The sequence below is a fragment of the Tricharina praecox genome (genome assembly GCF_024521635.1).
Source record: "Tricharina praecox strain CBS 144465 chromosome Unknown BZA05scaffold_2, whole genome shotgun sequence".
NCBI lineage: Eukaryota > Fungi > Ascomycota > Pezizomycetes > Pezizales > Pyronemataceae > Tricharina > Tricharina praecox.
In genome coordinates, this window is record NW_026250404.1 from 1,827,524 (window position 1) to 1,846,684 (window position 19,161).

At 53.2% G+C, this 19,161-nt stretch overlaps 5 protein-coding genes across 5 annotated transcripts; 3 read left to right on the forward strand and 2 right to left on the reverse strand.

Annotated features, from left to right (window-relative positions):
• Positions 1-88: 88 nt before the first annotated feature.
• Positions 89-1,962, reverse strand: BZA05DRAFT_441275 (ribonuclease H-like domain-containing protein; the record flags this gene model as incomplete). Its single annotated transcript, XM_051486651.1, has 3 exons — positions 89-873; positions 927-1,342; positions 1,403-1,962. The coding sequence occupies 3 exons, from the start codon at positions 1,960-1,962 to the stop codon at positions 89-91; spliced, it is 1,761 nt and encodes a 586-aa protein (XP_051343738.1).
• A 922-nt stretch (positions 1,963-2,884) lies between these two features.
• Positions 2,885-3,428, forward strand: BZA05DRAFT_441276 (LSM domain-containing protein; the record flags this gene model as incomplete). The annotated part of the gene is made up of 6 exons (XM_051486652.1): positions 2,885-2,909; positions 2,963-3,019; positions 3,077-3,115; positions 3,170-3,197; positions 3,260-3,323; positions 3,390-3,428. The coding sequence occupies 6 exons, from the start codon at positions 2,885-2,887 to the stop codon at positions 3,426-3,428; spliced, it is 252 nt and encodes an 83-aa protein (XP_051343739.1).
• Positions 3,429-4,618: 1,190 nt separating this feature from the next.
• On the forward strand, positions 4,619-9,297 carry BZA05DRAFT_367705 (uncharacterized protein; the record flags this gene model as incomplete). The annotated part of the gene is made up of 5 exons (XM_051481569.1): positions 4,619-5,313; positions 5,370-5,433; positions 5,492-6,407; positions 6,466-8,138; positions 8,190-9,297. Exons 1-5 carry the CDS (start codon positions 4,740-4,742, stop codon positions 9,295-9,297), a joined length of 4,335 nt encoding a protein of 1,444 aa, XP_051343740.1. The 5' UTR covers positions 4,619-4,739.
• Positions 9,298-9,544: 247 nt separating this feature from the next.
• Positions 9,545-11,878, reverse strand: BZA05DRAFT_112031 (proteasome regulatory subunit C-terminal-domain-containing protein). Its single transcript, XM_051478593.1, has 3 exons — positions 11,395-11,878; positions 10,021-11,279; positions 9,545-9,969 (listed from the first exon to the last, which is right to left on the reverse strand). Exons 1-3 carry the CDS (start codon positions 11,747-11,749, stop codon positions 9,826-9,828), a joined length of 1,758 nt encoding a protein of 585 aa, XP_051343741.1. The 5' UTR covers positions 11,750-11,878; the 3' UTR covers positions 9,545-9,825.
• A 934-nt stretch (positions 11,879-12,812) lies between these two features.
• On the forward strand, positions 12,813-19,156 carry BZA05DRAFT_112052 (nucleoporin subcomplex protein binding to Pom34-domain-containing protein). The gene is made up of 6 exons (XM_051478594.1): positions 12,813-13,036; positions 13,098-13,884; positions 13,942-14,088; positions 14,141-16,320; positions 16,376-17,366; positions 17,422-19,156. The coding sequence occupies exons 1-6, from the start codon at positions 12,972-12,974 to the stop codon at positions 18,694-18,696; spliced, it is 5,445 nt and encodes a 1,814-aa protein (XP_051343742.1). The 5' UTR covers positions 12,813-12,971; the 3' UTR covers positions 18,697-19,156.
• Positions 19,157-19,161: the final 5 nt, after the last annotated feature.

The window sequence follows — 19,161 nt, forward strand, 5'->3', positions numbered from 1 at the left end:
ATACATTCTACAATCATGAGATGGTGGTACATAACGAGCAAGTTACAAATAATATTCTCCCAAAATGCGCCTATCCCCATGGTCAAATCTAAACCTCTACCTCCTGCTCCCAGATATGCTTGAAACGATCTTTCAAATAGTACGGTACATGTTTCGCGGCCGCCCTGACACGGAGAGCATCGTACGGCAATTTCTCAGTCTTGATAGCCTCGAGGAGATAGATAGCCACAGTCTCCTCGCTAAGCGGCGGATCCCGCCAGATCTTTGCGATGTCCGCGAGTTCGAGCTCCGCGTGGTGCCACAGTGCGTATGCACGCATCTGGGGCTTCGAAAGTGGCGGTGACGTGCCGCACGATGAGGTGTAGGTTTTGATCCATTGCGAGGCTACTTCTATCTCGGCGGAGAAGACCTCGGTGATGGTGGTGGTCTTGGATGTCTCCGAGAGGGATTCGGTGTCGCAGCCTTCCGTTGATGTTGGGGTGGCCGTGGTGGTTTCGGGGTCGCAGCCTTCCGTCGATGTTGGGGTGGCTGAGAGGGATTCGGTGTCGCAGCCTTCCGTTGATGTTGGGGTGGCCGTAGGGGATTCGGTTTCGCGGCCTTCCGTTGATGTTGGGGTGGCCGTGGTGGATTCGGTGTCGCAGCCTTCCGCTGATGTTGGGATGGCCGTGATTACGGAGGAGGTTAAGACCGTAGTTTTGGTAGTGGTGGTGGATGTTACCGTGGTGCTGGTTGTGGTGGTGGTAGGAGCACAGTCTTCGGAGGTATCTTCGATAGCTCTACACTCCGGTCGACGGGGGCGAGGGTTTAAGGCCATGCGTCTGGTCTCCAGAACATCGAAGATTCGGAGTCCAGCATAGGTATCGGCAGCGGCATCTGGTTACACATGAGCTCAAGCAATAGTTGGTGTTCTAGTCGGGAGAACGTACACTTTGCTTGCACGTTGCTCATAGGCTTCGACCAGTCGGAAACTCTGACTGGACCTTTATCCAGCGGCAGGCCCAGATGCGCCCGCGTCTGCTTAGCCAACGCAAACAGCCTTTTCGGAATCTTAGGCATGTTGTTTTCGAGAGATACGACGAGGTTATGGAGATCGCTGAGCTCAAAGACACCCTGCGGCTTGACGCCGAGGAATTTATGCAAACGCCGGTGGTCGCCGAGAACATTGACTCCAACTTTGAGTACTCGATCGGACTCAATCAATTTCCGAAGCGTCGGCGAGATGAGTTCATCCACTGATTCTTTTAACTTCAATGGCTTCCCATTACTATCGCAGCCAATCTGCGCCACGTGTATTATGGCAATCGTAGATTCACTCGCCACTTGGATGACGGCAACATTCTGTCTACACGAACTGTCAGTCGAAACTTCCAGTATGTAAATACAATGCGCCGCGAGTGGCTACCTTATGGATGTCTTGTTTCTCTCCGGGAAAACCCATTCCAGGTCAAATCCCACGACTTCCTCATCCAGAAATTGTGGCAACACTTTCTCGCAGTCCTCTAGTGATTTGCAGACATGGACTTTGACGCCCTCGCCCTTCGAATCGACATAGTATGTATGGTTCCATGACTTATTCTCATTTTCCTCGGCTAGAGCCATTTTGACCTCAAGAATCTTTGGTGGAATATGGTACATTGAGAAGGGGATATATGGCTTCTCTGGCTCTGTTGAAAGGGAGGGCACCTTCGCAAAATCTTGGTCCCAATTCACCCTGGGGCTCGAAATGAGAGGCTTGACAACCTCAATTGGTACACACTCGCCAGGGGATTCCATCGCCGTCAATGTTTCCCCCGCCTCTTCGGCAGCGAGTGATTTGGCAAGATTTCTGGCAATCACAAGCGACGACCGTTCCGCCTTTTGGTGAAGGGCAATGGCATTACCGGCGAGAGCATTGACAAGATTCAATGCAGTATGTAATTCGGCCGAGGGTCGTTTTCTCCTCTCCAGACCGAGTTTCTCCATTTCCGCCTGCAATTGTGAGAAGTACTGGTTCGCTTCCTCACTGAGTTGTTTGATCTTCAATATGGTATCCTCCGGCTTTGTTCTCGCGAAACGTACAGCCTTGGCACTTGCCGCATCCGTATCTGGCTGTCGAGCTCTTCTCCACAATGGAGAGATAGTCCTTGTGATGGGCGGTGCCGCAGACGACAGCACCGAAGTTGGCCGACTTCCACGCACTTGCACAGGATTTCCTCTAGGTGGTGCTGGAGTAGCTGGTGGCGCATTGTCAGCGCCACTGAACAAGATTGATTCGCCATTTCGCCACAGATTTTTCTGCGCGTAGCTTGCCGTTGTCGAGAATGTTCGGGGTTGGCTTGCTGTGGCCTTCAAGCTGTGTGGCCATAAGAAGGCTGAGGAAGTTGGAGGTGCAGTATCAGAAGCGGGTGAACTGCTTCCGCTTCGTCGTGTTTGCAGATCAAGCAAGTCTTTGCGGTCACTATTCCGTGGGCATTCGGTAATCGAAGGTTGCTCTGTCGTCAAATCTGTTCTGTATGGCGCAGATATCAACAAACCATGTTCATTCTCAGATCTCGAAAGAAAACTTTACGCAGAAGGTTCACCAGACATTTTCTGGGTTCTGATGTGCGTTAAATACCACGAAGAAGTGCTGGAGAAAGTGCGGCCCATAGCGAACTGCGGGGCAGAGGTGGAGGAGGAGGTAACGCGCAGCATCTTCTTGGGAGCTGCGAGCTTGAGTCGATGTGGAAATGAGTTGGTTGCCACTCGCAGGCACCGCCATGGGTTTTTTAGCGGCTCTGCAAGATGGAGGTGGTTGCAACTTCTAAAGGCACGCTAGCTAAGCGCTGCCGCATCTACTGAACTGCATCACCCACCCACCACCATCGCGGGGTCAGTTAAACATCCCAAAACAACAATCACAGCTATGGCATCTCAACTACTACCTCTCGGTCGGTCTCCTCTCGTTACTCCAAACTCAGGCAGCTGATACGTACGATTTTAGAGTTGGTCGACAAGTGTGTTGGTTCGCGGATATGGGTAGTGATGAAGGGGGAGAAGGGTGAGCAGTTAACCAGCTTCAAGAGCTGTGGTTGCCAATCCACTGACGCTCTGGCAGAATTCAGCGGCACACTGGTTGGCTTCGATGACTACGTCAGTAAGTCTACCTTGAACTTCCGCTGTTACTGAATGTCGTGCTGATCCTCCGTAGACATGGTCTTGGAAGACGTAACAGAATAGTACCTATGCCCCGCGTGACCGCATTCCATCCACACCGCTAATCACCGCCATATCTTCGCAGCGAACCTACTGGCGAGCAGATCAAGCTTAAGAAGATTCTTCTCAACGGAAACAACATCTGCATGGTGGGGCATTCTCTCGGCGGGGGTGCGATGCGGGAACAGGGGGAAGTGCTGACCGTTTACCTGCAGTTGATTCCTGGAGGCGATGGACCTGGCGCTTCGTTATAAGAGTGCTTCGTCGTGAGAGCAGTTCGCCATAAGACCTCTTCGGTGCTTCTGTTTTCGTCATGGATAGGAGTTGGCGCAGAATAATTTGTCGCAATTAATGGGCTACACTGCGAATAAACTTTCACTGTGTCAACGCACCGTCTACGAACTCCATTGCTCTCTTCTCATTTGCATGTAGTACCACTGTTCAGACGGTTCATATCCGAGGCGACACTCTTGACCAAATTCGGACATTGAAGCAATTTCCATAACCGCAGTGCTGGCTACTGGCCGTCTCACATCTCGGGCATCATCACGGTTTCCTTTTCTTTCGGTTTTATCCGTACGTGTGCGGGTGTTCTACTGAGAGCGTGACTCCAGAATTGCCAGGACTACAAGAGAAGAACCACATCATTGAAAGCCGCATAGCACAACAGTACTTTTGCATGTTGAAATTGCGTTCACCAGCCTCCCTTACTTTGCTTACAATCCTCAGGATGGTCCAGCGTCCTTAAACCGCCAACCACGTTTGGAAAACGACATGCCCGGGCCTGGATACACTCATGCGCCATTGCTTGGGATATCCAAGAGCTTCACCGCCTATTCACAGGGGCGTTTGGAGATGGGCCAGCCGGTGGACGGATGATTGTTGAGCTCGGTGGTACTGCTGAGCGACTTATCCGGCGGAGAAGCTCGCATCAAAGTGACTACCGTATAATTCAAGACACGTGCAAACCTCAAGAAAAGCGGCTGCCGAAAAAAGAAAAAGGTCCACCGCCGGGAACTCGGACAGTGTGCGTACCTAGTGTGTCATGTGCGGGACAAATAGTTGCCGTTGCCGTTTGGGAGGGGGACGATCGAGCTCTATGGTAACCGACACCGAAGCTAGCACTAGTACCATTGTCGTGAAATGGATAAGAGCATTGTATGTAGAGGTAGAGATGACGATGGCAGAAGGAAGGTGAATTATATCAATCCGACCGGTAACGAGGAAGTGAACGTGCGAGTTGAAATCCATTGGCGTTGGGGCAGACAGAACCGAGGGATGGTGGACGTATTGGTTGACATCTCGGATAAAGAGAAGGGTCGGAGGACGATGGCGGATAGCAAAAGGGTGCAGAGCGCGCTGATCCAAGTAAGCCGGTTCTTGGCGTTTGGTGGTCGAGGGAAACCACAGGCAACTCGTCGTCAGCTCTCCTTTAAACGAATCGGGTTCCACATCGCTAGCACCTCCACATCGACACTCATCCACCACTACCACCGCTACCACCACCACATCACCTATTGCGATACTCAGCTTCATATCCGTACCATCAAACTTCGTCTCCCCAAATGTATTCCCAGACCGGGGGAGGAGGATTCCTCAACCCCAATGCTACTCAACAACAGCAACAGCAGCAGCAGCAATATGGCCAACAACCTCAGAGTGGCTTTCCCGGCCAAATGAACTCTATGCAGCCCCAGCCCACCGGGTTCATGGGATACCAGCAAACGGGCTTCCCCGGACAACAGCCACAGCAGCAGCCAATGCAATCGCAGTTCACTGGTTTCCCCGGTGCGCAAGCACCGCAGCAACAGCAACCGCAGCTCCAACAGCAGTTCACAGGCTTCCCGGGCCAGCAGCAGCAGCAACCCTTGCAGCAACAATACACTGGGTTTCCTGCTACGACTATTGGCGGGTTCGGCGGTCAGAGCTTACCGCCTATACCGCAGATACCGCAGCAGTTCCAGCAACCACAGCAACAGCAAGCCCAGCCCACCCCGCAGCCGCCTGCTCAGACCCCGCAGATCAATACCGGTCCAGTGAAGATACCCAATGTCCGACTATCGTTCGTCACGTCGCAAGACCAGTCGCGATTTGAGCAGTTGTTCAAGGTGGCGGTCGGAACTGATCAAGCTTTGTCTGGTATGATTTGTCGTGGGAATAACTTTAGCTGTAATCATTACTTATATAATCGCTAGGCGATCGCGCGAGAACCATCTTGATGAAATCAGGTCTTCCTGCGACTGATCTCCACGCAATATGGTCCGTTCTCTACGTCGCTGTTCTGTTGGAGTGGACTCGTATTGACGACTAGCAATAGGCAACTGTCGGATACCACTAAATCGGGCGCACTCCTGTTCCCCGAATTCGTACTCGCTATGTATCTGTGCAATGTCAGGAAACAGGGAAAGACACTCCCAGCGACGCTACCAGAAGTCATTAGGAACGAAGTATCCGGCATGGTCGATATAATCTCGTTCGGCGTTCCGGACTCTGCCCCACCAGCACCGCCAAAGACCAATGTACCGAGCTTTGATACCACCCCTTCGCGAACCGCTGCATCTACACCCACCCAGAGCAACACCTCTCTCCTCGGGGGTCTGGCGCCTCAGCCAACCGGGTATAACATGGGGGGAATGCAGCCTCAACCCACAGGCTTCCAGGGCATGCAGTCGCAACCCACTGGCTTTCCCGGTGGTAACTTCCAGAGTGTTGTATCACAGCCGACTGGCTTTCAAGGTGGAATGATGCCTCAGCCGGCAGGCTACGGGCAGATGGGTGGAGCTGGGAATATTCCCTCGATGCCGCCAATGCCGACAGGAATGTCTTCGATGTCGTCCTTGTCGGCTGGGTCTAGCTTTCTGCAATCGCAGCCTACTGGTATGCCTGGACAGTGGGGATACATCAACACGCCGTCCACTGGTCTTCCGGGTCTTGAGGCTTTGCAGCAACAAATGATGCCCCAGCCTGGGAGAGAAGGCGGTTTTAATATGCAAGGGTTGACCGGAAATGCCGCCATTCCGTGGGCTGTCACCAAGGTCGAAAAGCAAATGTACGACAAGATTTTTGATGGCTGGGATGGTATGCGTAAGGGTTTTATTGGGGGTGATGTAGCTATCGAAGTTTTCGGACAGAGTGGGTTGCCAAAGGAGGACCTCATGAGGGTTTGGACACTGGCGGATCCTGGAAACAAGGGAAAGCTTGATAAGGATGAATTCGCGGTGGCTATGCATCTGGTAGGCGGTTTTCTTCATTCGGTCTGCCATTCAGAATCGTCTCTAACCTTCGGAACAGATTTACAGGAAGCTCAACGGCCACGATGTTCCATCTCGCCTGCCGCCGGAGCTGATTCCCCCTTCTACCAAGAAGTTCAATGAATCCGTCAACACTGTGAAAGGTTTCCTGGCATCCAGCCGTAAACACTCAGCGCTTCAGCCACAGGCGACTGGCGTTAGCTTCATGAAGAGTCGCTCATTCCATGGCGATGGAAACACGGGGCTACGTAAGGACGGAACCGTATACAAGTTCAACGATGAAGGTTCAGGCTATAGATCCAGCGCTCGTCATCGCGCCCGTGGAGCGTCTCCGTCACCGGGAGGTTCTGCTTCGCCTTCACCCGGTCCGGAAGACATCTCGCTTGAGCAGCTCCGTAAGAAAGTTAGGGAGAAGAGAATCTTGCTGGATGCAATTGACATTAAGGATGAAGCCCGTGCAGAGGATGAGGATGTATTGGATCGCAGGGACCGCAGGGACGCGGATGACCTTTACCGCCGCATTCGACGTGTCCAAGAGGATATCGACAGCCATGCGAATGCTGGGTTGCGCAGCACCGATTCGGACGCTGAACGTCGCCAGATGAAGAGACAACTGCAGAACCTCACTGACAGACTCCCGGATATTGCCTCAAAGGTTAGAAACACCGAGAGGCGTATTGCGGAAGCCAAGCTAGAGCTCTTCCGGCTGAGGGATGCTAGAGAACACCCTGAATCGGCTTCTTCGATTGTTGGCACCGGCCCCGGTGGCTCTATCACAGAGTCTGATCGCCTCAAAGCCAAGTCTCGTGCTATGATGCAGCAGCGGCTGGCTGCCCTGACTGGCAAGCCTGTTGACCCAGTTGGAAACGATGATGGCGGCGAGGCGGCGGCCAAGCGGCTGGCCGACGAGTCCCAGAGAATCAATTCCGAAAAGGCTAATAATGAGAGGATGACCCGCGATGTCGAGGAGAGCGTCAATGAATTCCAGAAGTCTCTAGAAGACAGCTTGAATGATGTGGGTGGCGGACATAGGGATGGTGCCTCCGAACATGAAAAGAGACGATGGGAGGATGGTCTGGGCGTTGAAGACGAGGTCAAGGATTTCATCTTTGAGCTACAACGCCAGAGCCGTTCCGCAGCTCTCAAACGTGAGGATGACCGCGATCCGCGTCGCCGCAGCGATCGTACAGAACTCGACCGGCGTCCAGCTTCCACCAAGCCCCAAGGGGACCGTGTCGTTTCTCCTCCTCCCCGAGCAGCCACTGCGGCACCGACCCAAACCGGACCGAGCAGCTATGGATCTTTCAACTCGGCAGAGGACCGTGCCGCGCATGTCAAAGCGCAGGCCCAAGCGAAGATGGCGGAACGACTTGCTGCCCTTGGCATCAAGCATCCCATGACCATGAATCTTGGAGAGACGGCGCAGCAGCGAGCTGAGCGCGAGCAGAGGGAGAAGGAAGAGCGTATTCGTAAGGCTGATGAGGAGGAGGCGCAGAGGGAGCGGGCACGTCAAAGCCGACTTCAAGAACATATGCCTACACCACCTCCAGCGGCGCCAATCAAGAAGCCAGCGCCTAAGGCCCCCCCTCCACCCCCCCAGCGTGGGAACAATGATTCACGGGCCAAGGCTGAGGCGGATAAGAAGAGGGCGGAAGAGGAGGAGCAGCTGAGACGTGAGCAGGAGGAGAACTCTGCCGAAATCCATGAGCTCGAGTGAGTCCAATCGGTGAACCCCATCACACAAGTAAAGCTAATGGTCAATAGAATGCAAGCTAGCAATGAAGAAGAGGAGCTTGCACGCGAGGAGGCTGCTTCTCAGGCCCGTATCAAAGTTATCGAGGAAGAGATGAGGCAGGGCAAGCTTCGCAAGAAGGAGGAGGCTGCGAAGAAGAAGGCCGCCGTCCAGGCTCAGAAGGAGAAGGAGGCTCAGTTGGCGGAGAGGCGTGCAAAGATTGAAGCTGCTAGACGGGAGGAGGAGCGGCTGATGGAATTGAAGAGGCAACTCGAGGAAGAGGACTCTTCTTCGGACGATGAAGGACCAGAGGCCGTTGGCGGACAGGCAACTCCCACTCAGGAGTCAATGGGTGCTGTCGAAAACGTATCCTCGCCACGTTCCCCTTCACCGCCGCCAGTCTCAGGTATGCCGGGCATGCCAGGTGCTATGCCGCAGAGCCCGCCAGCTGAGGTCCCCATGGCATCGCAGCCTCCTCCTGCTCCACCGCTACCTCCCACATCTGCACCCACTGCCGCCCCTCAAGAGAGCAAGAACCCCTTCTTCAAGAAGGACTTCGGCCAGCCTATGGGCCTTGCCGGCAGTGAAACTCCCGGTGGTCCATCCGGCAGCAACAACCCCTTCTTCAACCTTGCTAAGGACCAAGCCCCTGCTGAGCAGAAATCTCCCGCCGCTGCCGCCCTTCCAAACGTGCACATCTTCGACCCAAAGAAGCGCGATGACGACGACTGGAGTGTCGTGGACGATGACGATGACTCGGGCAGCGACGACGACGATGAAATGCCTAGCCGTATGAACACCGCCCAACTCGCCGCCTCTCTATTCGCAACTATGGCTCCTCCTAGGCCCCTTTCAAGCATGGATAGGGAAGCACAACCTTCCCCGCCACCGGCTCCTCCCATGCCAACCGGCGGTGCCCCCCCAGCTCCCCCAGCTCCCCCGCCACCCCCTCCCATGCCAGGAATGGGCGGACCACCGCCACCTCCTCCACCGCCACCTCCTCCTATGTCAGCTCTGCCCTCAGGTCCTCCACCCGGTGGTCCCCCTTCATTCTTGGGACAGATCGGCCAAGGCATCAAACTCAAGAAGACGCAGACAAAGGACAAGAGCCAGCCGGCCACTGCTGGTAAGGTCTTGTAAGGAAGATTTGTCTTGCCTTTCTATAATTCATTGATTTCCGTTTTTTTTTTCTTGCCCTGAATATGGGGTGTACATGCTGTGCTCCTGCCGTTTCCTTTTTTTGATCCTTTCCTTTGTGCTGTTTTATTCGTTTGTTCAGAAACTAAAATGCTTTTCGTGTCTACCTACTCTAATCGAAATCGTGTGCGGAAATGATCGTACTTGTATGGATATATCATTAATAGACGTTGATGAAGGGGTTAAAACCATTGATGTGCCTGAACATGAGACCTTGACTATGAGGGAGGACGAGTGATGATCTGAGTATACAGCTGGACGCGTCAACGGTCTTCACGATTTCACAGCACAGTATATCCCCCATCCCACAACTACATCAGCCCATCCAGAGCATCCACGACCATAACCCATCCACGGCACAGAATCCAACGCTACAGCAGTTCTATTATCATTGTTTGCAGAACCAGAGCCGTCACCTCATCCGAGCAAAAAAAACCCCCCCCAAACACAGCCGAACAGATTGCAAATCATTTACAAGTCATCGAACTCGCCGCCCACATCATCGTCATCCATCTCGCCCTCCTGGATCTCCTTGGCAAGCTCCCGCTCCCGCTCGCGAGCCTCCTGGGCATTCTTCAGTTCTAGACGATGTTGATTCATCGGGAAACGCATAGCCTAGTCATGTTAGCTTGGAAAGGTGAGATTGGGAGATGCGGGTGAGAATACTTTGACACTGTCGTTATGCAAGCTCATGCAGAAAGTGATTCTCGAGTGAAACACTTCCTGAGGCTCCTGTGTGGCGTAGACATCCAAAATCTCCTTACTCTGCATGAAGCCCTTCTCGTGATCCAGGGTAGCCTCAATGACGCCGTCACGGATAGCCTTGGCAACAATGTACTCGGCGCTCTCCTCGCTCTCGAGGCCGAGGCGGATACAGATGTCGCGGAGCGAGATCCGTGAGTACGTCAAGCTCATCATGCGGATTCCAGTCTTGATCACGTTCTGGCGGAGACGGAGCACAAGGGTGTAGGTGCCGTCCCGGCGGAAGGTATCAGCGTGCGTGTTGAGGGTCTCAAAGAAGGCGTCGAGCTCTCCAACACGCACGGCACGTACAAGGAGGAAGTAGGCATAAAGTGCCTTCTGGAGATGGGGATCGCGGAAGGTAGCGCGGTCGGGGATATCGCCCATTAGCAGCTCCACGATGATGTTGAGCTTGTTCGCCGCCTGCAGGAAACCGATCGCAGCGGGCGATTGGGGAGCCTTGCGGATGGCACTGACCAGTTGCTCGTGCGCTCCCGAGTAGTCTAGCTGGATGGCCTTGATCTTACCCAGATAGTAGTTGTATCTAGCGATCAGGTTGTTGGCAGCGTGGTCGGGGAACTTGGTCTTGTTAACGAGGTGGTCGGCTTGCGTGATGTCCGAGGTTGAGATGTAGTTGCGCAGAAGGAGGGTGATGAGGGTGGCCTGAAGCTCAATGTCTTTTCGGAGTGTTGCAGTTCTGAGAGACGCCAGAAGCTGGGCGCGGATTGCAACGACCGCCGGCGGAGGTAGAAGCTCGTGGAATCGGGCATAGTAGAAGTAGACCTTGGACGCGAGCGAATCGAGTGTCCGACGGTTAAGACGGTGGACCTTCTCAACAAGTTCGGAGGAGAATGCAGCCCCCTCTTGGTACTTCTTCTGGTCCAAAAGGTAGATCTGGGTGAGGAGGTGGAGGTAGACGTCGATCTCGTGAAGCACATCTGGGCTGATCGTGTAGATCTCGATTTCGCGCTCCACTTCCATCACTGATCCGGAATGTCCAAGTACACTGAGCAACTTGGAGCGGGACTTATTTTCGACGGGGTAGGCCTCATCGACAATCTTCGCGATGATCTCGGGGGTGATCTTGCGGCGTAATGATGCTATCGAACGGAGGACCCTTAGGGTGTATCGGGCGTCAAAGAGGTTTACGGCACGTTCCAACAGGATGAAGTTCTGTTTGATCTCTGTGGAAGTAGCAAAATGTGAGTAATCAGCATTCCATCACTATCAATTCATTGATGTTGGGGGGGGGGGGGGGGGGGGGGGGGCGAAGTTGGCGGTGGGCGTTGCAGTAGCTACCATTGTAGGTTGTGACGGCGGGGTCTTCCTTCTGCTCCTCAGCCTTTTCGTCATCCTTATCATCATTGCCGCTCTTAACGACATCTCCCATCTCGATATCACCGCTGTCGTCCTTCTTGTCCTTCATCTGCGCGTCCTCTACCGGAGGTTCTGGCTTCTTATCGGCGGCCATCTTCTTGTCGGTTTTCTCAGGCGTGGGTTTCTTCGTGCTGGATCCGGAGCCGGTTCGTCGGGATGAAGTCCGGGTAGGCTTCGATGGATTGTTATCGTTATTGTTGTTTGATGATGAAGAACCGCTGGCGTCCTTCTTGTTGTCTCCGGACTTGCCTGAACGGAGTGACTTCTTGTCAACCATTTGGGACGGCAGTAGTGACGATTGATGATGGCGGGATGAGCTATGTGATTCTTCCGGGTAACTAGCAGAGCGGCGGGGAAATCAGACAACAAAGACGAGGCACAACAAGCAGCTTTGCTGTGAGACGTTGGAAGGAGAGGGAAATAGAGATTTGAGGCTTTTGAAGGGGGTGATGGGGATATGTTCAGATGATGAAGGGAGAGCGAGGATGGATGGGAGAGCTGTCGAACGAATTGGACAGACACCACCAGCTTCACCGTTAGCAGCAGCAGGCGGGTTGCTTAGGCACACAGCTTGCTTGTACCTTGCGGTCTGCGATATGCCCTGTCTCGGCGCAGGTTTCAGCATGTTGGTCAGCATCAGAGCCCCACCAAACACAGTTCGCGAGCACCACTTGCCAACCGCGAACAAAGTCAGGAAAAGGCCTGAGAGACGAGTCATCTTGAGTGAAGGAATGGACGAATAGTGACACCGAACCGTGGGACGAGGGAAATGAAATGGGTATCAGACACGAAGAAGGTGCACTGTCCGGCGGATATATAAGTTTTCGTTTGGATGGATGGATCCCAAAAAAGCCCGCAAAGATAATCATGGTCATCCTGACTCGTTGTGTACCAGGACTGTCGACGTGATCCCACGCAGAGGTCATTTGATACGGGGGCCACCATCCTATGGAATGACAGATATTTCCATCGGATTTACCAGTCCACGCAGTTTACACTGCGGCTTGTTATACTCTATCAATATCGTCTATGGGGTCATATCGCCCGACACTTTGAGCCAAAGCGGGGCGTTAACGAAACGTCCGATCAACCGGGCAAAGATGCTGTGAAGAAAACGGGCAGATGTCCTGGGCGCGGAGCTGAATACCAGAGTGGATCCAGCAAGTTTATGCCAAAGTGAGAGAGAAAAACGGTGACTCAAGAATCAAGATGTCTATCCGTAGCGGGGGTATTAAGCGTCACAGCCTGTCCTCGGCCTCGTTCAGCCTCTTTCTTCACACTCACTAGTATTGCCGCCAGCAGCCCGGCCAGAGTAAAAGCAGAGCCGCGTCGTCAGCCTTCTAGCTAAACCACAAACGCGTCCTCCCGCGATCGCTGACATCTGCTACCAACTCCACACCAACGCACTGCCACGAACAAAACGTCCTCTCGATTTTCTTTCCTCCGCCGAATGCTCACAACCTCTCCATCGCCATCGTAAACCGCTTATACGTTGAGCAATGGCTCCTGTTTCTATCGACAATGATTTTCTCGACGACGCATTAAAGAATAAGACATTACTCCCGTACATCACCACGACTTCTCATTCCGCATAAGGCTCGCAGCTAATGGCGCGCATCGAACAGGTCATGGCGCTCGATATTCACACGCATCACTTCACCCAACACGCCTTCCCCCACCAGTGTCGCCCAGGCCACGGCATTTCTGTGCTCCAAATACTCTCTGAATGCGCTCCAGAACTGCCACAATCCGTTCCCTCCTCCTTCCGCTGCATCCAAGCAAGAATTTGAGAGGCGTACAGCTCCGATAAACTTCACCGCCGCCGACCAGCCTGGAGGCGATGGCTGCGGGACGATACCGTCGACCCTCCCACTGATCGCCGAGCTGAAGACTGCAGCACTCGATCTCAGCAAAACGTTAAACATTGACGAGATCTCTGCGCTACGCATCGTGGTACTGGAACACCATGGCCGCCCGGTGAAGGCTTTATTGGCTGCCGAGGCGGGTGCCGGCGGCGATGCAACAGACCTCGGCGCAAGCACCTTTGGCGCAAGCTTCTTGGAGAGCATATTCCGACCGAACAACGCCGATGATCGAAAACAGAAGGATGACAGAATCTTCTTCGATCGTGTGGAGATCTACCTTTGTGAGCGGCGATATGTTACAAAGGTTGCCGTGGCGCTGCTGAGGGCTGCGCTCGGTCGGGATAGCGTTTGGAACGACGCCGGTCAACAGCTCAGTTCCCAACTGGTGGCGACGGGATGGGTCGGATATGCGATAGGTATTGTGGAAGGAATTCGATCGAGATGGTTCGAGGCGGGGAGTGATGATACCGGTCGGCCAACCTGGGTTAAACAAAGGTTAGAGGAGCCTGAAGTTCGCGATCAGGTTGCATACACATGGGAGAAACAGGTAAGTTAGGCCGGTGCTGTCTCTGTATCCATCTTGCTTGTTGCTGATGCCCTGTAGACATTTTTGGAGATCATACATCTGCAACAGCTGCTCTTTCTGCTGTTGTACAAGCCGCCACCACAGCCTGTCAACGGCAAGTTGGCAACTGAATGGTTTCGACTGATGGAGAATGTCAGGTTCTTCGATAAGAGAGGCAGACCACGGGTACAATTTGTATGCTCTAACTTATCAAGCGGGATACTAATGTCCTGTGTAGGTGCTGTTTCCAACCCATGAGGAGATCAGCAATTTCTATTCTTATACGGCTGGGCTAGCATCGATAGTCTCTGTAGCGATGCTTCAAATCCCAACCGCCTTGGCCATCATCGATGAAGAGTTCGCTGAACCTCTATCCCCAGGATCCTCTGCTACCCCTCCTGCTACGGCACCCCCTTCACTACAACCTACGGCACCAAGTGAAGCCTTTTACATTAAGGATCCATCAGCGATCAGAGCGATTACAAACTCCATGCAAGCATGTGCTGGTCGTACCTACACAAGTAGTCTTGCCGTGATGGGATGGGCGTTTCTTTTGGGCCACATCAATGAGCTCAGTAGGAATGTGCCTCATTGGGATGACGCCGACGGACTTGCCATACGTGGAACCCCAGCCGTTGAGATGTGGGGCCAACATCTGCCAGGGCTTTTCCCTACGACGGTGGAAGTGGGTCTCGCAAACTTGGTCGGGCACCCGGTGGTACAAATGCCAGCTTCCATTGTAGGTCTGCTTGACCCTACTGAAGCCAAGCCAGAAGTATCAGGATTTCACCTGGACGGCGAAGAGGATGGCTTGAGGATGAAGAATGTAGTTGCAGACCTTGTGCGCCAGACGCAGAAGCTCTTCGAGTTTACGGGCACCCTTATCGTCGCAACATTTTTGCCGCACAATGTCGAATACAACAAGCTTTCAGCTTACGAGAAGTTCCTGAACGACGAGCCCAAACTTTTGGAGGAACCGCCAAACCGGATCGATTGGACTGGAGGTTCGGTGGAGAAATTCTGGCAGCACGAAGGCGCGGCAGCACTTCTTGCTCGGGCAAAGAACCGGTTTCCCCATGAGCCTCTACCGTTCCTACGTCTCATCCGAGGTTTAACAACTCAGGATGCAACCCTAATCGGGTATCTCGCTCGTGTGCCGACCTATACGGAAGCCCTTCCGCATGGGTTCAAGGATTTTGAGGATTTGGAAACGCCAGAAGATGACGACACTCGCTACATTCAGTTAGAACAAGACCTGGAATTGTTCCCGACACGGGATGGAGGCATGTTTGAGTTCGACGACCAGGAAGACTCATTGGCTGTGCTGGGCGGTATCGTCATCCCACAGGGCACGCAGGGTATTGTGATCTCTAGCGGCGGTACCAAACAAGTGGTAGCCTGGCGACACGAGTACAATGCTCTTGCACTATTTGGCCGTATCTTGGAATGTGCAGCTTCCAGCCAAGCTGGCGAAGTAGCGTTGGTTCAGACCGAGATTGTAACAGAGATTGTGTCGCTGTTCACAATGTTGATCGCTTCCTCCAAGGAATCTGCAGCGGCGCTGGCACGAGAGCCAGAAATTCATGAGGCTCCTCAAGTTCTGATGGAAGCTAGTGAGATGTTGGAGAGGACTAAGGATGTCATCTCGGTTGTCTTTGACCTTCTGGACTCGGCGCTGAATCGTTACACCACTGAGAGTCCTTTCTTCGTTATCGGGGTGGAGTTTGTCAACTCGCTCGTGCATCTGGCACCAGGGCGTGTGTGGGCCTACCTCGCCAGGAGTGTACTGTTGGAAAGACACGGACGCGGTGGCGCGTTCGCTGGTTATCTTTCGGCAGTGGAGGTTACCCAGGGGAGCTACGACTTCACGTTGTCTTGCCTGACACTCTACGAAACCCTTGTTGAGGAGGCTATTCGAAGCAGCGCCACTAACAAAGGATGGAGTAAGCCTCTTGGTTCCTCATCTAAAGCTATCATGCATGGTCCTACTGGCACGGGCGCCAATGACACCGTCCTACGAGAAATACTCCTTGGGTTTACGCGAATTGTTGTGGATATATTCGAGAGCTATCGGTCATTCAAGTATACTAAGGACGTTGCCCAGAAGCTCCATATTGGAACATTGATCGCTAGAGTCTTCACCAAGATTCTGTACTACGTTTACGGTGTGGACGAGTTCTCGGATGTGGATCACAAGGTCACGAGCGTATTGGTACCCAGCGCAGAATATCTTGTTTCTGTGTTTTTGAGCACTGCGACGAGCGATCTACCAATCGAACCAATCTTGGGAGCTATCTCAGATGGCGTCCAAACCCCGGAAAGCAGCTTGTACATACAGACCTTGGGAACTTGGGTGGACCAGGTAGTAAATGTGGTCAAGTTTGCGGACATGTTGGCGAGAGTCCGCCTTTATCTTGGGTCAGTATCATCTACACCAGTATTACGTAGATCAATATACTAACTTGTTTACTAGACACGACCCTTCACACCTGGAGAAGCAGTTGTACGCGGCATCTGCCTCTATTGCCAAGCTATATGCAGCAGACGAGAGGTACAGAAGACATGTTCTGGAGCTGTTCGAAAGCTTGGTAAAGTCTTCCGGATCCTTCGCCGAAGAGCCTCCTTCGTTACTGGGACACCTGGGCGTAGATTGTGCGAATCATTTCGTCGCCCTTTTGTCGGATCTTGACCGGCCATACCAGGACGAGGGCATCGAGACTCGCATCTGGAACTTCATCTCCGCAGTAGTAAGCAACAAACAACAGGGTATGACGATACTTCTTCTTCAAGGCAAAGCCCTCCGGCAAGGCAAGAGCGCTGGTCAGGCCGTGGCTGGGAAGAAGAAGTCGATGCTGGCGATATGCTTTGATGCCTTGGACGAGATTGAGCGTCTTCCCGTCGAAAAGACTCTGGCGATGTTGGAGATGGTCTCAACGGCACAGAATTTCTGGAATTTGGCCATGGATGATATCGGAAAGCACCCAAGGCTGTTGTCGGGTTTGACCAAGCATGTCGAAAACTTCACGATTGAGTTCCTGCCTGCAGATTCTAAGGAACTCATCACCGAGAAGTCATGCAAGTTAGCTGTTGCGGCGCATATTGCTCGGATACTCGCGTTGTACCTTCACACAAGGAGGCCGTCGCAGCGGGACGAAGTATTCTTCAAGCAACTTCTTCCCCGGCTGAACTTTTATTTCGAGAAGGCCGTGAAGATTAGTGGATACAGACCGAGTCTCCACGCACACCTTCAGAAGAACTTAGAAGAAAAGTGGCCAGGAGTCAAGCTTGCACAGCTCAAAAAGACTAGGCTGAGAAGGACGATATACGGGGTGGACGCAGTCTACGACATGGTATTGGGCGACAAGGTTCTCGGATTCGATCCTGGCTGGGCTGGGCGTCCGGACGGGTACCGATGTGAGGTCGAGCGGGCGAATCTCAACCTGTCACTGGTGCAGACACAAGTTGTGAGTTTTTGTCTTTGCATCCCCGGACGAACTAGTACTAACGATCTCATCACAGGATCTGCTTTCAGCCTGGGAACTGCTCGCGGTTGAGCTCTGTGACTTTGTCGATAACAGTAAAGAGCTTACCGATTCCCTGGTGAGTGTGGTCGAAACTTGCCTCCAAGAAAACGTGGAGACAGGACTTCCGGCTCCCATCTTCACACAGATTCTCGCCCGCCGGGCGGAGTTTGCTTTCGTCGTTGTCCGCAAACTGCATCAGGCGCTGCCGGACTCGGATCTTTTCACGCGCGTCTTCACGGTTGCCCTGAAGGCTATCCACAACAGCACGACACAGTTCCGACAAGCTCTTGTCACCGCCGACATGGACTACTACCGCTCGCTACTGCGAATAATCTACATCTCCCTCAATGCTGCCGTCAAGCAAGAAAAACACTCGCAAGAATTTGGCATCCTCGTCGTCGACCTTCTCGACATTGTAGTCGCAAAGGGCTTCAAAGACCTTGCTCAAGCTGCCCACCAACACCCTGACCGAGCGAATCCCCAGGACATTGCCCTGGTAACCGGTATCCTACAGGCAGCCCTGCGGATAAAAGACTCTAGTGAGATCCACTACGGCCTTGCCAACCACTTGCACGAGAACCAGACGATTCGGGCTGCTACCACCCTCTTTTCATGGGCTGAGCAACTCGCTACAAACGAAGAGGATCCGGTCTACGGTGAACTTTCGGTCCTTTTCCTCCTTGAGCTCTCGTCAGTTCCGGTAATTGCCGAGCAACTCGCCCTTGAAAACATCTTGGAGCTTCTAACATCTACCACCCTTGCCGCACGCATTAGAGAGGGCGTCACACCCCTCTCTCACCCGCGCCTCCATGCAATCTGGTACCGCGGACTACTTCCTCTCGCCCTTAACCTCCTCGCCAACATCGGAATCCGCTACGGCCGCGAGATAATCGCATTCCTGAAGTATTTCAGTCCGCAGATTCGCGTGGCGATGGTAGACGCATGGAAGAGCAAGCAGTCCACAGTCGTCGTCTTGCCTGCCGTGAACGAGTGCATTGGCATCGCGATGATCCTCGCCATCGTCCAGAAACTCGGTGGGAAACAAGAGCTTACCTCGGGAGTCAATCTCGATACTTCGACTATCGTCGAGGGTGTGGATTACTTCTTGACCCACAGGAATTACTTGAAGAGTCTCGTCACCGCAACGAGTGTGGAGGAGGATGAGGTGCTGAGGGCTGGTGACGGCGATGAGGAGGGTGGACTGGTGGAGAAGGTGGTTAATGGGCTTGTTACACTTCAGGGGTTATTGGCGGATGATGTTGAGGATTAGTGAAGTGGTGGTGGTAATTGGGAGTTGTTTCTTTCTGTTTTTGTTTTGGGTGGTGGTGGGGATGTGGGGATGAAGATGCTATGCTATGCAGAAAACGGGGATATCGTTTTATGTTATGGTGCTGGTGATTGGGTGCGTGTGGTGGAGATTTGTGTGGATTTGTGTATATATGACACGACTGATGCCCCATTCAACGATGGTCCCTCTTCTTCGTGCCATCTTCGAAAGAAAATGTAGTAACCACCCTTTTGATCTTACAAACCGTATCTCATATCACAAACTAGTAGAGCAGGAAGTATTCATTCGCCATCTAACTCCATCCCAGAAACAATCAAATCAAATTCGTAGTACAACGCGGGTAACAGCGAGGAGGAAATCACATTTGATCTACGAAACCGCACTCTGCCAGGGGCGGCCTACAAGCAAATACGCGCATCTCATCAGCTACTCTGCTTTCCCCACCCC

Excerpts from the sequence above, each read along its gene's own strand:
- BZA05DRAFT_112031 (XM_051478593.1), bottom strand. The coding sequence starts at position 11,749 with ATGGTTGACAAGAAGTCACTCCGTTCAGGCAAGTCCGGAGACAACAAG. Across the intron at positions 11,280-11,394 it reads CGCCGTCACAACCTACAATG|AGATCAAACAGAACTTCATC; the intron begins GTAGCTACTGCA and ends CTACTTCCACAG. Across the intron at positions 9,970-10,020 it reads TGCATAACGACAGTGTCAAA|GCTATGCGTTTCCCGATGAA; the intron begins GTATTCTCACCC and ends TAACATGACTAG.
- BZA05DRAFT_112052 (XM_051478594.1), top strand. The coding sequence starts at position 12,972 with ATGGCTCCTGTTTCTATCGACAATGATTTTCTCGACGACGCATTAAAG. Across the intron at positions 13,037-13,097 it reads AAGAATAAGACATTACTCCC|GTCATGGCGCTCGATATTCA; the intron begins GTACATCACCAC and ends CGCATCGAACAG. Across the intron at positions 16,321-16,375 it reads AGAGTCCGCCTTTATCTTGG|ACACGACCCTTCACACCTGG; the intron begins GTCAGTATCATC and ends CTTGTTTACTAG.